At 44.2% G+C, this 14,959-nt stretch overlaps 1 protein-coding gene across 2 annotated transcripts in view; it reads right to left on the reverse strand.

Moving 5' to 3' along the window:
• WIPF3 (WAS/WASL interacting protein family member 3) overlaps positions 1-13,898 on the reverse strand; it is a 38,326-nt gene extending 24,428 nt beyond the window's left edge. The window contains exons 1-2 of one of the 2 annotated variants that reach the window (XM_035129277.3): positions 13,766-13,898; positions 1,107-1,452 (exon numbers count right to left, since the gene is read on the reverse strand). In XM_035129277.3, the coding sequence (XP_034985168.1) occupies positions 1,107-1,397 (291 nt within the window). In that variant the 5' untranslated portion in view covers positions 1,398-1,452; positions 13,766-13,898. Of the gene's footprint in view, positions 1-1,106; positions 1,453-13,178; positions 13,452-13,765 lie in introns of those variants that run through there. The other variant, XM_088654061.1, reaches the window with a different exon arrangement.
• Between the last annotated feature and the right edge of the window lie 1,061 nt (positions 13,899-14,959).

Raw genomic sequence — 14,959 nt, forward strand, 5'->3', positions numbered from 1 at the left:
AACTGTTTCCAATAGATGGAGGGGATCAAATGATGCAGAAAAAAGAATGGACAATATGCAAACATCTTGGACTGTTGCTACGTGAGGACTCATTCCATTTACATTCCTTAAGCTTCATTCCAGTTTCCTCAGAAAACCTAGCAGCTGCAGTAACAGCTGGGTAATCGTGGCAGGTGCGTGATACAGACACCAAGGCCTATAAATTCTCTGTGCAAATGAAGAAATAAAAACCTCCTAGGGGGTTGCCATATTTCAAAAAGTGAAAATCTGGACACAAAAGTTGTCGAGAGGAGTTTTTGAGCTATTTTGAGGGAGGGAAATTAGCACTTTTTAAAGGAAAAAAAGAAACACTTTCAACATGGGCTGCCCCAAGCGTTTTCACTGATTTTCGGAAATTCCGGCAATGTCACGGGAAGTTGCAGACGTGTGGCAGCCCTACAACCTCCGAAGTTAGGATATTAGGAAGCACAATGATGGACCGTGTGCCTCGCAAGCAGAAGATGCCTGGCAACTCCAGGTTGGGCTGGGAGACACCCAACCTGAAACTGCCCTGTGATCTTTGGATGAAAGGTGGTATAGAAATTCAATAAATAATAATCGCAGCTGCCAGTCGGTTTATATAAACGATACTGAGCTGGATGGACTAGTGGTCTGTCACAACATAAAGAATCTTTCTGTGTTTCTCTGCCCTTCGCAACCATGTTTTCACAGAAGCACAGACTTGTAGAGTTGAGAGTCATCTAGTCCAACCCCCTGCAATGCAGGAATCTTTCACCCAACGTGGGGCTCGAACCCATGACCCTAAGATTAGGAGTCTCATGCTCTACCGACCAAGCTACGGATTATGTCAACAGACTCACTGGTGACATTGGGAATGGTGACAACCAAGTGGGTGGAGAAATCTGCAATAAACAGAAGAATGTCTAGGCATTCAAGACTAGTTCATTTTTCTCATTAAAAAACCACAACCTGTATTTGAATAGCACCTAATTTTAAACCTAGGACTTGTAGCTAACTTTCCAAGTCCAAAACAGAATTTTAATTGTGATACCACAATGTTGGTTATACTCTTCACAATCAAGGAAAAATCGAAAGATGAGCCTTACCAAAGGGCATGAAGATGGCAGTGATGGTGGGCCTCCAGAAGTTGATGAAAAAGAGGCAGGAGGTGGTGGTGGTGGTGGAGGAGGACATCCAGAAGAAGGTGATGGAAGGGGAGGTGGAGGCGGGGCAGGTGGTGGACCTCCAGAAGAAGAAGGTAGAGGAGGAGGAGGAGGAGGAGGTGGAGCTGCAGAGAAAGATGGCGGAAGAGGAGGAGGAGGAGGTGGTGGTGCTGGGGCTCCTCCAGAAAGAGATGGTGGAAGAGGAGGAGCAGGTGGTGGTAGTGGAACAGGCATCTGTCAAGTTTCTATTTTCAGTCAGTCCGCTCTCAAAGATCACAGACAAAATGATCTAGGAAAAAAGAAAAAGAAAACTGAATTTATATCCTACATCCACCAAAGAAGCCTCCAGTTTGGTCATTCATAAAGCCAAAGACTTTTAATAAAACCTTAGTTCTGGGTGGAATCCATGGGTCCTTCACTCCTTTCCCATGCACTTGAATAACAGTAGTCTAAGCACGGGCACCAAGTATGAGGGGCCTTGGTTGCCTGAGCACCCACAAAAAATTGTTGTCGGCGCTCGGCACCCACATCACAGGGCCCCCATGCAACGTCCGAGGTCTCGCAAGGCCTTGGACAGCATCTGCGAGGCATCAGAGATGCTTTCTGAGGTCTTCTAAGACCTCAGAATCCGACTTCTGGTACCACGCTGGGCACCCATAACCTGGGGCCCAAATTGGCTCCCCTGAGTCTAAGTTGCCGATCAAGATGAAGGTATTATTATTATTACAGTGGAACCTCGGCTTTCGAACGCCTTGGGAGCCAAACGTTCCGGCTCCCGAATGATCGAAAACTGGAAGTGATTGTTCCAGTTTTCAAATGTTCTTTGGGAGCCAAACATCCGGCGCAGCTTCCATGGCGTCCAATTGGCTGCAGGAAGCTCCTGCAGCCAATCAGAAGCCGCGCCTTGGTTCCCGAATCGTTTCGGGAGTCAAACGGACTTCCAGAATGGATTAAGTTGGGGAACCAAGGTTCCACTGTATTAGCTTGAGCATGGAACATGCCCATGTTGGGACACAACTAAATTTTCCCTCTTCTGTTCTTCTACCTTCACCATTCTCATGCTCCATAATTTCTCACTTATGGCAGGCGATGACGTTCCAGCTTCTCTACAATAGTGAATAACTCTCAGCCTGCGCATCAACCTTTCTAGCACTTGTATTTTTATTTTATTTTGCCAACTGCCTGACTCAAACACTCTTCCCCTGACACAATAGGCCTCAAGTTTCTGAGCACACCACTGTTTGCAATGATTGCAATCATTCGGAGGCAACCTTCGCCTTAAACGCCAGCTTTGCAAATGGAACCTCATCCACGAATGTTAAAGCCACACTTGTCGATCCATCTTGCTATTATTCTTTACAGCAGAGTGTGCCCTTGAAAGGAAAGCTGAGAAATAAGTATAGCATTTGTGCAGTGCTCTGCTAACCAGCACTTTCCTCCCAGGTGGAATTTTCCTTTATGTCTGAGACGAGGAACCTATGGTGGTTGGAGTCTAACTTCCATCAGCACGGCCAATGGTCAAGGATGATGGGAGCTGTGCTGAAGCAACATCCAGAAGGCCACAATTTCCCCTCCCTGCTTTGAACAAGGGCTCTTTCCCCAGTTGTCAGCTCAAACTGGGAACAGGCGCTGTGTGGACTATGGGAATCGCAACCAGGCACTTTTTCTCTGGCATACAAGCAAGGCTGGCCTGTTGCAAATATTAATATTGCACAGTTTAAAGCGACTCGAAGCATAAGAACTGACTCCTTTTGGAATAAATCATTTCCTAGGCCCATAAAAATATTATTCAAACTGTTAGGGCAGAACTATCTTCGTTAAAACATCAAATGCACGTTAAATAAATACCCATACAATGTCTTGTGCTGTCCAGCACAGGCTCAGCATCTTAGAAAATATGAAAATAGAAAATAATCCCCAAATCAAAACGGTGTCTCTCTCCCCCATCCCAGCCTGCCTAAGGCTAAGCAGCTCTTTTGGGAGAGCTATTATCACATGCTTTTGTTAACAGCCACCACCTTTCAAGATAGTGAATTTGCAACCTAGCAGTTCGAAAGCACAAAGTGCAAGTAGATAAATAGGTACCACTCTGGCGGGAAGGTAAACGCCGTTTCCGTGTGCTGCTCTGGTTCGCCAGAAGCGGCTTAGTCATGCTGGCCACATGACCTGGAAGCTGTACGCTGGCCCCCTTGGCCAATAGAGCGAGATGCAACCCCAGAGTCGGTCACGACTGGACCTAATGGTCAGGGGTCCCTTTACCTTTACTCTCAGCACAGAGTAGAGAAACAACCAACAGGGAATCCTTTAGAAACTTATTGTTGGGGGTAAACCAATATTAACAATAGAATCCCCCCAATTTAAACCTGTATTAATGCATATACATTTTCCATTTCTGTGTGAATTAAACCAATTACACTGAAGGTGACCACCTTATTAGGCAGAATGAATGCCACAAGAGGCAGATGCTGGGGTGTGTGGATGAGCCAATAGCAAAAGCCTCCCAGCTTCTCCTCCTTAGCTCTTCCTCTCTGTTGGACAAGAGCACTGCATGCCCCACACAGTCTGCCCTGAGCCAGTTAAGCTAATCTTGGCTGCAGCCGAGGACACCTTCCGCTCACCCATGTTGCCGTAAGATTCATCCGGCAGTAGAGTCAGCGTCAGACGTTTTTGTCTCAGGCAGCAACCTGTTTGGGGCTGACCTTGCATCAGTTGGAATAATGACGTTTCTAACGCTGTATTCATGGAGAGCAGCTCAAAGAGGCAACAAGAATAAAAATGTCATGTATGCAGTCTATGCTTTGCTTGGTTGCTCTCCAGAATTCCTACACCCTCCCACAGCACAGAATGCAATTATTAAATCCTATTAAGTAACTTGGAAGAACAGACTCCAATAAGGTTTTTTTGTCGTGAAAAATAAAAGCTTCAGCTTAAGACTGGTACCATGGTGATATGAGAAATTATCTAAAAACCCATTTAAATTTCTAGCTCTTCACCGCCATAGAGATTCCTACTTATTCCACATTTATAGAGGTTTCTACTTATTCCACAAGGACCAACTCTCCCCTTGCGAACTGACCTGGAATCATCATCTGAGGCCCTTCTTTGTGTGCCCCAAGAAAAGAGGCCTGAGAACAGGCCTTTTCTGTGGTGGCTCCCTGTCTGTGGAATGCTCTCCCCAGGGAGGCTCGCCTAGCTCCTTCATTATATATCTTTAGGCACCAGGTGAAAATGGGCTTGTGGGAGGTGAGTTATTCGTTTTATTATGCATTTTGCGTTCTTATTTTGGATTTTTACATTGTGAACTGCCCTGTGGTCTTGAGGTGAAGGGTAGGACACAAATTTAATAAATAGTAAAAATAAATTATTGACCTCTTGGCCAAAGAATCACAGCTGATCTTCCTGAGAAACCCCAGGAGTCTTCCTTGGACATAGTATGAATCTATAGCAGGCATCCCCAAACTCTACCCTCCAGCTATTTTGGGACTACAACTCCCATCATCCCTAGCTAACAGGACCAGTGGTCAGGGATGATGGGAATTGTAGTCCCAAAACATCTGGAGGGCCGAGTTTGGGGATGCCTGATCTATAGCTCAACCATTTCCTAATGGCCTACAGCACCACAAACCTGCATCTTTGTCTGAATAATGTTCTCAAGTGTGTTTATAACAGCAGCACTGTTAGCTTATCTGCTTCCATCAAATTCCCTTTCATGCGTGGAAATGTCAGGAGTGATTCCACCCGTAGCCACAGCTTGTTTTCCTCCCTCAAGACATCTCAAGCACATGTTCACCCTTTGTCCTTGGCTCCGTGAGTCACAGGAACCAGCAGCAGCTGTAGGTTCCCTAGTGATATTTAGTCTTGTACAATTTGATCCCGCTATGCACACCCTCAAGACCTCGCTCAAAATGTTCCCTTGTCTCGCCGTTTCCACGGTTTCCACTTCTGCCCTATTTGCATCACGGCAATCTCACTAGATCCCCACAGGACATTGCATTTTTATATTTGAATTTTGCACAAACGGGCTTATTGGCCAATATCCATTTGCTAGGACCTTCAGGGCAACATACCTGTTACAAGTGCACCAATATCGGGATACGGAACTCAAGAATTTTATCTAAAAAGCAGGTATTTTAAGCGTTGTAGCCTTAGGAAAAAGAAAGCAAGAGGCACTTGTTTTTCCAAGTCAATACTGTAAATTAAAATGCAATACAATTCATCCAGGCAGTTGTTGTTTGACTTTAAAAAAAAATAAAATCTTTGTTAGTTTCTTCCATCTGTACATGTCATCTGTCTAAAGCTTGAAGTGGGCATGTTGAAGGTCACAGAGGCGTGATCCCAAATATAAGACAGGTTCATCTTGATAGCAGCTAGATCTGCTATTGCCTAGACTACAGTAGTCATTAGAAATCTGATTTATACCAAGTCGGACCACTTGCTCATTTAACCCACTATTTCCTGCTCCAGGGATACCCTATGCGCTGCCTTCTGAGTGGTGTTGAACTACAACTCCCGTCAGTCTCGGCGAGCGTTGCCAATTGTCAGGAATGATGGGAGCTGCAGTTCAAAAACATCTGGAGGGCACCATGTGGCCTACTCAGACAGACAGCAGCTCTCCAAGAACTGAAGCAGGCCTCTCTTACAGCCTGCTTCCTACTTTCCATTGGCAATGCCTAATACCTTCTGTATGCAAAGCATTTGCTCTGTTCCCGAGCTGCAGTCCCACCCCAGGTTTATAGGGTTAATGAGTAATCAGAGTTAGAAGGGACCACGATGCCATCTAACCCCGGCAATGCAGGAATCTTTTGCCCAATGTGGGGCTCGAACCTACAACCCCTGAGGACCCAGAGTCTCATGGGGCTATAATCAGAAGCTTCCTGGGAATCACTTGGCCATGTCACCCCACAAGCTTGTTCCCTCTTCTATGTGACATCCCTTGAGTTATTTAAAGATGGCTACCATATCTCCCCTCAGGGTGGATCTACACACAGGGAAAAAAACGCTGTAAGTCAGAAATTAAATCGTTATAACAAAAAAAAACACTATGTAAAAATTGCATCGATTTTCTTTTGCTCTCTGCCGCCATCAGGTGTTGCATGTTTATAACACATACAAAACTTTTTCTTACTAATGTAGCTGAGTCCTCAGTCTCGATCTAAACTCCCCTCGATCCCTCAACCGTTCTTCATAAGCCTTGGTTTTATCTGTTGGGAGCCGCCCATAATGGCTGGGAAAACCCAACCAGATGGGCGGGATATAAATAATAAATTATTATTATCTTGGTTTCCAGATCCTTGATCTGCTCTGCAGCTTATCAATACCTTTATCTACAGCTTATCAATATCCTTCTTAAATGGTAGTACCTCAAACAGGAGATAGTATTCCAGGTGGGATCAAAGTTATATAGAAAACCAGGATTGTATGATGACAGGAAAAGGAGGAGGAAAAGAAAAAAGGAAAAAAGAAAACCAGCATTGTGCATCTGTTCAAGTCATCTTTCATATCTGGAGAGGAAGATTAAAAGATTTACCGGGTCTACCACTTGCTGTTGCCAGCTGGCTCTAAATAACAGCTGAAGTTATTGATGCAGGTGTGCTACAAAGGAGGCTGTGTTGGACAGACGGAATAAAATAAGAGTAAACTAAAGCCAGGTTTTGAATACATAGAGTTGCCATACATCTGGAATATTCCGGACATAGCCGGGATTCGGCCATTGGAAATTGTTTCTGGGCGGAAATCGCTAAATGTCCGGGAAAATCTGGACATATGACAGTGTAGATTTTGGAGAATTTGATTAAAAACAGTTCAAAAACTTCTTTAAAAAAACACTAAAACAAAGCTCAACAACTTCGGCCAAAAAAAAGACACCAACAACTTTTGTGTCCAGATTTTCACCTTTTTAAATATGGTAACTCTAGAATACATTAAGTAGCAAGGGTGTTTTTCATAACCTAAAAACAAAAACAAAAAACCAGCCCTTGCTTATCAGGCAAATAAACAATCATTTTAAAGGTAAATGCTTACAAAACTTCAGATGGTGATTCTTAGAAGAGGCATTCCCCCCTCTCCTCTCAAACAGGAAATGATTTCTAAGATGGCACCTGGCATGGTTTTCATTTCCTCCTCCTCTTCTTCAAGCAACAGTTATTGCTTTAAGCATAGGCACATTTATCCTCATGCCTATCCAAGGTAGCTTTCTCTGAGATGCTCACAGAGATGGAGGCCAGCTATATAGCTGAAGCTATGCACAGGTGAGTGTTTTGGGGGGGGGGGTTAGATCTACACAAAAGGGACGGGGTTCACTTGAACTGAAAGTGAAACCTGACTTTTGACATTTAGAATCAAAAAGGCTCAGCAGTAGCAGCTTTTAAACTGACCCCTGGGGAAACACTAGCAAAGAGCATCCAATTTGGGATCATTTCAGTGGTGCTTTGTTTCCAAACATCTAATCATTGTGGTCTTTTATCATGTCTCAAAAGGTACTTCTTTATATCACCATATCACTACCATCACGGAAAAGGGACCCAGTTTTATGTTCTTTTCATATTCTTACCTTTGATTTTTAAAATATTTTTATTATGTATATTGCTTTGAGAAGATTTTCTTCTTCTTGATCTAGCAGCATAGAAATTTAAGCAGATATAAAGAAAGAAAAGCAAGTTACCCAACCCAGAATAGTGAGTTGTGTTTTGTGTAGTGATGCCCGACATCTTGTGTTAGGTGGGAGGAAGTGAGGAAATTTAAGTGTTTGCATTTATTTTGGACGTTAAACTAGTTTGTTATGCTGGTCATTACGTAAGTAGACTCATCAAAGCCCATCCACACTTCTACTTAACTTGGATTGTGCAGCTTTTAATTTTTCCTGGTCCATGCTACATTCACTGAATGTATTTAACTCAGAGAAACCTTCAGTTTGTATTAGCCTTTGCCAAAGTGAAGAATGTTAGAGTTGCTGGAGCTATTTAGCTATGGTTTAAGTTTCTTATTCTTTATCTCTATTGGTGAGTACCTAAAATTATTTTGTATAAATATTCCAGTATGTTATACGAAATGATGACAGAATGTATTATTGCTATTGTTATTAAAGATAGAGTCTGTTCCTTTGAAGAAACTGGAGTCCAACCAGTGAAACGGCTGGACCAGCTAGCAACCCGTCGGACAGATGAGGACAACTGAGGAACTTTGCTTTAAACATCATATCCATGAGCGTTCATTGTACAATCACCTAACACTATACAAGATTTCAAAGTGAACTTTTGCACTTTAAGAGTTGACTATACTTGGAATGTATGCCATAGGCTACAGCTATTTAAGTGATTTTTGTTAGCTCAGGTTATTTTTGGTTATATTTTTGTTATAATGTGTTTCATATTTTTCATAGTTCCCTGTTTTTGTGCATTTTGTATTTGGTCATTACATTCACCAAAAGCATCTGCTTTCACCTTCTCCCCTATAAATCCAGATTTTCCTCTATCTAGTTGGTTTTAAAACCACTGAACGCTGATGCCTTTCTCAATTTTTTCCACTGTAGACAGTTAATCCATGAGGGTTGGGGTTGGGCATTGCTGGAAAGAACGAATAATGGAAAACCCGAGAGCAGAACAAGAAACACCACATTCTAAAAACCATATAACAGAGCGCAAGCAGCTCAGGTATGGACCTCAAGGTGACAAACCGAATACAGAAACTCTGGGCTTTGCAGGCAAGTGTGGATGGGCTCTCAAGATTTGCACACAATCTCCTGCTGAAGGCACCCAATTCACGTGACCCGACAATGGTACCTCCATAAGATACATTTTTGCACATGCACTTTCATACCAACCCAGGAGATACAGCAAATGCACTCCGCACTCTGGTGCCAAACGGTCTAGCTGAGTAAATTTAGCACAAAGGCATACATTAAAGCTGATCTTTGGCAGAGTCCCTAGATTACAGGAAAGCCTTGGCCATCATCAATCATTTCCTACAAAGGATTAAGATAAACATGCAAACAATATTTCCTCCTTTGCAAATATGCATAGGACTACGGTCTTAAATTCATTGCCTGAATCGACATGATGACAGATTAGGAAAAAAAGAATGCAAACAATGAAGGTATGTTCACTGAGGGTGAAATTCCACTTCTTGAAACTCAGTTAAATCAACCATAGTAATACATTTAATGTTTTTTAGCTCTAAATTTTCTGTGATGTTATTTTTTTAAACAGAAACATAGATTTTACCCATTGTTGAAAAGCAAGATTGAATGAGGGGAGGGAGGGAGGGAGGGAGGGAGGGAGGGAGGGAGGGAGGGAGGGAGGGAGAGAGAGAGAGAGAGAGAGAGAGAGAGAGAGAGAGAGAGAGAACCAAGAGCCATTGTATTGCAATAAGTTTGGGTTGGATTAAATGGGTTTTTGATTCGTAGAACTGTAGAGTTGGAAGGGGCCCAAGAGTCATCTAGTCCAACCCCCTGCAATGCAGGAATTCCTCTCCCGGCCTGTGATTTTATAGCTAAAAGATGGGATTTCTGCACACACAAAAAGGAGGAGGAGGAGGAGGAGGAGGAGGAGGAGGGGCAAAATAATCAAAAACCAGGCCTGCTTTGTAATGTGAGCTGAGGCAAGGAGCCATCACAAATGATCTATCTGGGGTTGATAGGGCTGGTGGTCCAAAACATGTGGAGCGCACCAGAGTGGGGAAAATATGTTGTGTTAAAATATGTAATCATGTGCCGAATACATGTCAGATACCACTTCCTAGGTCGCCTGTCTGAAACCCTGGAAAGCTGCTACCAGTCAGTGTAGACAATACTAAACTAGATTAACCAATGACCTTCCTAGGCTCAATTTTGCTGGCTACTGGTAAGGTGAGCACAAGCAAAATCAATGTAGCAGAAGGCTTTTCAGGTGGGCCCAACTATTATCTTTCTCCATACCCTTAATGGGCACTACAGGACACAGGAAGTTGAGGGCAGACTAGCCTTCTCCAACCTGACGCCCCCCAGATGTTTTAGACCACAACTCTCCCATCATGCAATAGCAAACACGCAGGTTGGGGCTAGTGGGAGCTGTTGTCCAAAATATGAGAGCACCAGGTTGGGTAAGGCTGGACTAGACGGACCTTTGTTCTCATCCATTGGGAGCTATAGCATTCCATCCTTCCTCCCAAAGGAGCCCAGGGCTGCAAACACATACTGTACATGGGAAAACAAACCTCCGAAAACAATTCTAATACAGAAGCAGACTGGGAAAGATCTCTACTTCCCCAGTGCAGTCAAGGCCACCTATAGGCTTCCAAGTGGTTAGGAGTGGTTAGGAGACCTTGGACAGTTCATCTGGAATGCCTGAAAAGAGGGGAAGAATCCACAGGCAAAGTTATCTGGGGCCCCCCATTGATCAGCTGACTGTGGGGACAGACCCCACAGACCTTTGTGCAAACCCAAGACCAATCAGTCCCATGCAGTTTTCTCTAGTTGCTCAAAACAACAACAACAACAACAACAACAACAACAACAACAACAACAACAACAACAACAACAACAGATTCTCATATACTTTTGCCACTTATCTCTTTCTAAAGGCTATTGAGCTGAACCTTCCTAAAATTTTATTTTTCGGTTTTTCAAACACTTACAGACACACAAATTATAAAAACACGAATCACATACATTTCTAATACACATATATTTGACACCCCCCTATTTGTGGTTCCTTTTTAATTTTAATTTTCATACTGCATTTTCCAGTATGAACTCTGAAAATGCAGTATGAAAATTGATGGGTGGTTGATGTACTGTGTTCAACTTCACCAGTTCCTGGCTGGTGTAGCTGAGGGGTTCAATGAGTGGACCCCCTGAAGCTCTGGATACAATGGACCCCAAACCGCTGGTGTCCTACCCCTGAAACACCCCATTTGGGGGCTATTTGCTAGTCTACCATTTGGTAGGAGAACTGCCAACCATAGTTTTCCATCTCCTTGGGCATAGTGGGAGGGGGGTCTCTGCTGAAGAGAAGCCACACACACACACACCCCCTTGCCTAGGGGAAGCAGTGTTCTCATGTCCCAGCAGAGAGATATCCTAACCACCTCCCCATGGCCAGCAGAGAGGCATCTATAGGGCATCTATACCATCACCCTATAGCCATCAACATTTGGGACCCAGAGGTAGGACTGCACTCTTTATTAAATCTGATTTAATTCCCTAAGATTTATCCAGTTGGATGGCAGCCCTAATAACAATAGTAATACACCAGTACATCATCCTTAATTAATGGAACTAATATTCCTGTTCAAGGACAGACATAAAGCTCCATAAAATATGTATATGCAATTACATCTATTGAATCCGGCACGCTTCAACGGAAGAGAGAAACTAGTACCAAATCATTACAAACATCCAAGTCATTCACATGCCGGCAGAACGTCACAGCCCTAGAACTAATTTACTTTTCTTCTTTTCGGTGACTAGGGCTATCAAGCTTATTAGAAGTAGTTTTGCACAGTGCCTAGAAAATTGAGGTCAGAGACTGACTGGGGTGGGGGTGGAATGCAGATAAAAGTAAAATGGAGAATTTGACAAGATCTTCAACAACACTAAATATTTCACATACACACTGTTTCAGTTAGATATAAGTTTATAGGCAGCTTCTCTTATATAATCATGTACACTTTTCAGAGCACCTCTCAGTGCAATCTTGTACATGTCTACCCAGCAGCAAGTTCTTCTGAGTCTAATGTGGTTTACTCCCAGGTAAGTGGGGATGGGAGGATTGCAGCATATCCCCAAGTTTCGGAAGACGGGCACCTCACTATTTAATGTGCTTCTTGCAGAAAACATCAGCGTACCTGAAACAAATCCAGTTGCTGCAGACGAGCATCCTTTCTCTTTTGCCAAACACCTGATTCCGCCTCCAACATTAAAAAAAACCTCCCTCCAGGCCACTGAAAAGAATGAGGGTTGCTTTCCCCCTCTTCCAGTTGTGAAATTTGCAATTCTGTGTATTAGATTGGCTGCTGGCCTGACTGCCTCCCACCTCCCCCCAGGGAAAACCCACCACAAAGTGACTGTTGTCCGCACCATTTCAATCAGAGATGTTCTGTCTACTCTTTAAGCCTTAGTTTTTAAAAGCATTAGGCTGCAGCTGCAGTCAACCTGACCCTAGTCTGAAACAGGTGCTCTTACTAACAGAGGATACACCTGCTTTCCATCTATTCGTTGGGCTCTGCAATTATTATGCATCCCTCCCATTCAGGATCTAGTATTTATAGTCCCATATTTTCATTATAAGGACACCTTTCTTATAAGTAAGAAAATAACTTCACGAAGGGGAAAAAAACAACTCTAGGACTTGATTGATGGGAATATATAGAAGAAAATTGAGCAAAAACTATTATGTACACACAGCTCTGAAAGACATTATCAAGCAATATATATGCAGTATAAAGAAATAATGAAAATAAAAAAGTCCAATGGAACTTATTTTCAAGAAAGCACACTGAGCAGAAGCAGGAAAGAGAGACAAAGAATGTGCTACATAATTACAGCTACTATAAACAGGTAATCATTAAACCTGCCAGCTCAAAGGAAGCATGTTTCCATATACAGATCCACCTCCAGAAGGAAACCTCCCCAAAACCTCTAGGAAAATCCTCCAGTCTCCCAAGAGCTTGGCAAATTCACCTGCAAATTCCATTTCCGAGTATTTTATAAGCAAAAGCAAACATGGCTCCTGTTAGGCAGCCTTTCATAAATAATACAATGATCTATTTCAAGCCCTTGTAATGGACCCACTTTGACAACTGACCAAGCCTATACTTTTTCCAGGGCTGTAAGGCCAGTTTAAGAAATAAGCAGCCCAAACGCCGAGAGCTACCCATGGGAGCCAGACACAAAAGTCATACATTCAGAAGTAATTATTCTGAATCTTCCCAAATGTTTTCTGCACCGGGTTCTGAAGGTGTCCAATAAACTCCCCTAATGCTGAAAACCATGTGGGCACTTTAGTAACACCGGCAAAACAACCCCTTTTGGGGAGATACCTGGTTGCTGCGGAATCGATGAACTTTTCAGCTGAAGGAGAGAGATCTGGATCTGGATTTGCAAAGGATCTCTGGTCCCCAATGGTTTGACCACCACCAGCAGCAGGAGCAGCAACAGCAGGAGCATGCCTCCTACTCACCCGCCTACCGTCTAAAAATTATACTGCTGAAATCAACAAGGCGTCGAGGAACCACGAGTGGAGTTTTTTTGAGTGTGTGCGTAAGGAAAAGCACTGCAGAGTCCCTTTCTGTTCGCAAAAACAATCCGCCCCCGTTTCAAGCCGATTAGCAGCGCAAAGCCTAGACGCGTTTACTCGGAAGGAAGCCTCGCTTTGTTCAACGAACCTTACTCCCCGGCAAGTGCGTTTTTTAAAGGACCTTGGGCTCGGGGGCGCAGCTCTCGGCTCCATCCAGGTAGAGGGTCCAGGGAACTTGGAGCGGACAAGCGCGCTTCTCTGGTGCGCCCACCTGCACGGCAAGAGAGGCAGGTGCGCGCACGACTCTCTCTCCCTCTCGGGTTCCTTTCCCCGCTGAGCCACGACCAAAAAACAGGGCGACAGTGGCGCCGCCATGTCCCCAGCACTCACCTGCTGCCCTGCACCAACAAGAGGAGCCGCAGCCGCCTTCCCAGGTCTGGAGTCCGGCGAGAGAGCGGCGCCACTGCGCCCGAGGAAGGAAGGTGGCCTCGCTCCGGCAGCGGCGTCGGAACTCGGAAGGGGGCGGAGCGCCGAGTCCGCCTTGCCCACAAGTTGTTGCCGGGCCCGGAGAAGCCGCTTAGCGCACACGCCGCCCCATGGCCTGGTTTCGCGGTCCGGGTTTCCTCGAGAGCGTTTGGGAAGGGGGGCGGGAGAACACACAGGTGAAACAGATGGACCAGATGCCGGACAGGTGAGCCCGATTTCTGGAAAGAGCCTTGTTTCCCCGCCCCCTAGAACTCCGTGAATACCACCGAGCAGCGCTCAGTCCCAGAACCTTTTTCAGTAGCCGAGGTGGAACCAAGAACGACGAGGTTGCATCTGAGCGTGTGCAGAGCGTGGGCGCAATTGTGGGAGGACTCCGCTCCGATCTGGCGTGGTGGTTTTAGACCACCTACTTGTTTTCAGATCACAAAATCTCAGAGTTGGAAAGGGACCCTGAGATTCATCTAGTCTGACCCCCCCTGCAATGCGGGACTATGCAGCTGCCCCATGCAGGGATCGAACCTGCAGCTTTGAGATTATCTTTTTTTAAAATGTATTTATTGAAGATTTTCAAACAACAAAAACATACAAAAATACAAAACATGAAAAGAAAATACAAAACACAAAAAATACAAAATACCAAAAATACCAAAAATATCAGAACAAAATTTCTAACTTATAACCCTTATTTCTAATCTATTGGCTTCCTCATGCCTCCTCCTCCTGCGATTCTTTACATATCATCTGTAGTAAACTCTAAATCTTATATAATTTCTAATTATTGCAGCTTTGAGATTATCAGCACCGCGCTCTGACCAGCTGAGCCATCTCGTTATGTGTGAACGGGTGACCAGAAGGATCCTTGATCCACTAGGGCTGGATCTAGACACATCAAAGGAGCGTTTCAGTTTAAAGTGTCGTAAATTTAAACAGGGAAATCAGGTAGGGAAAAACGGAGCTCCACGTCGCCATCTGGTTGCACAATGTTATATTGCACATATAATGCATATACTGTAAATCGCTTTTTTCTTTACCAGTCTGGGGACTCAGCTAGACTGGTAAAGAAAAGGCGATTCATATGCGTTATATGTGCAATATAAC

This window comes from Zootoca vivipara, chromosome 11 (assembly GCF_965207765.1).
Source record: "Zootoca vivipara chromosome 11, rZooViv2.hap1.1, whole genome shotgun sequence".
NCBI classification, from domain to species: domain Eukaryota; kingdom Metazoa; phylum Chordata; class Lepidosauria; order Squamata; family Lacertidae; genus Zootoca; species Zootoca vivipara.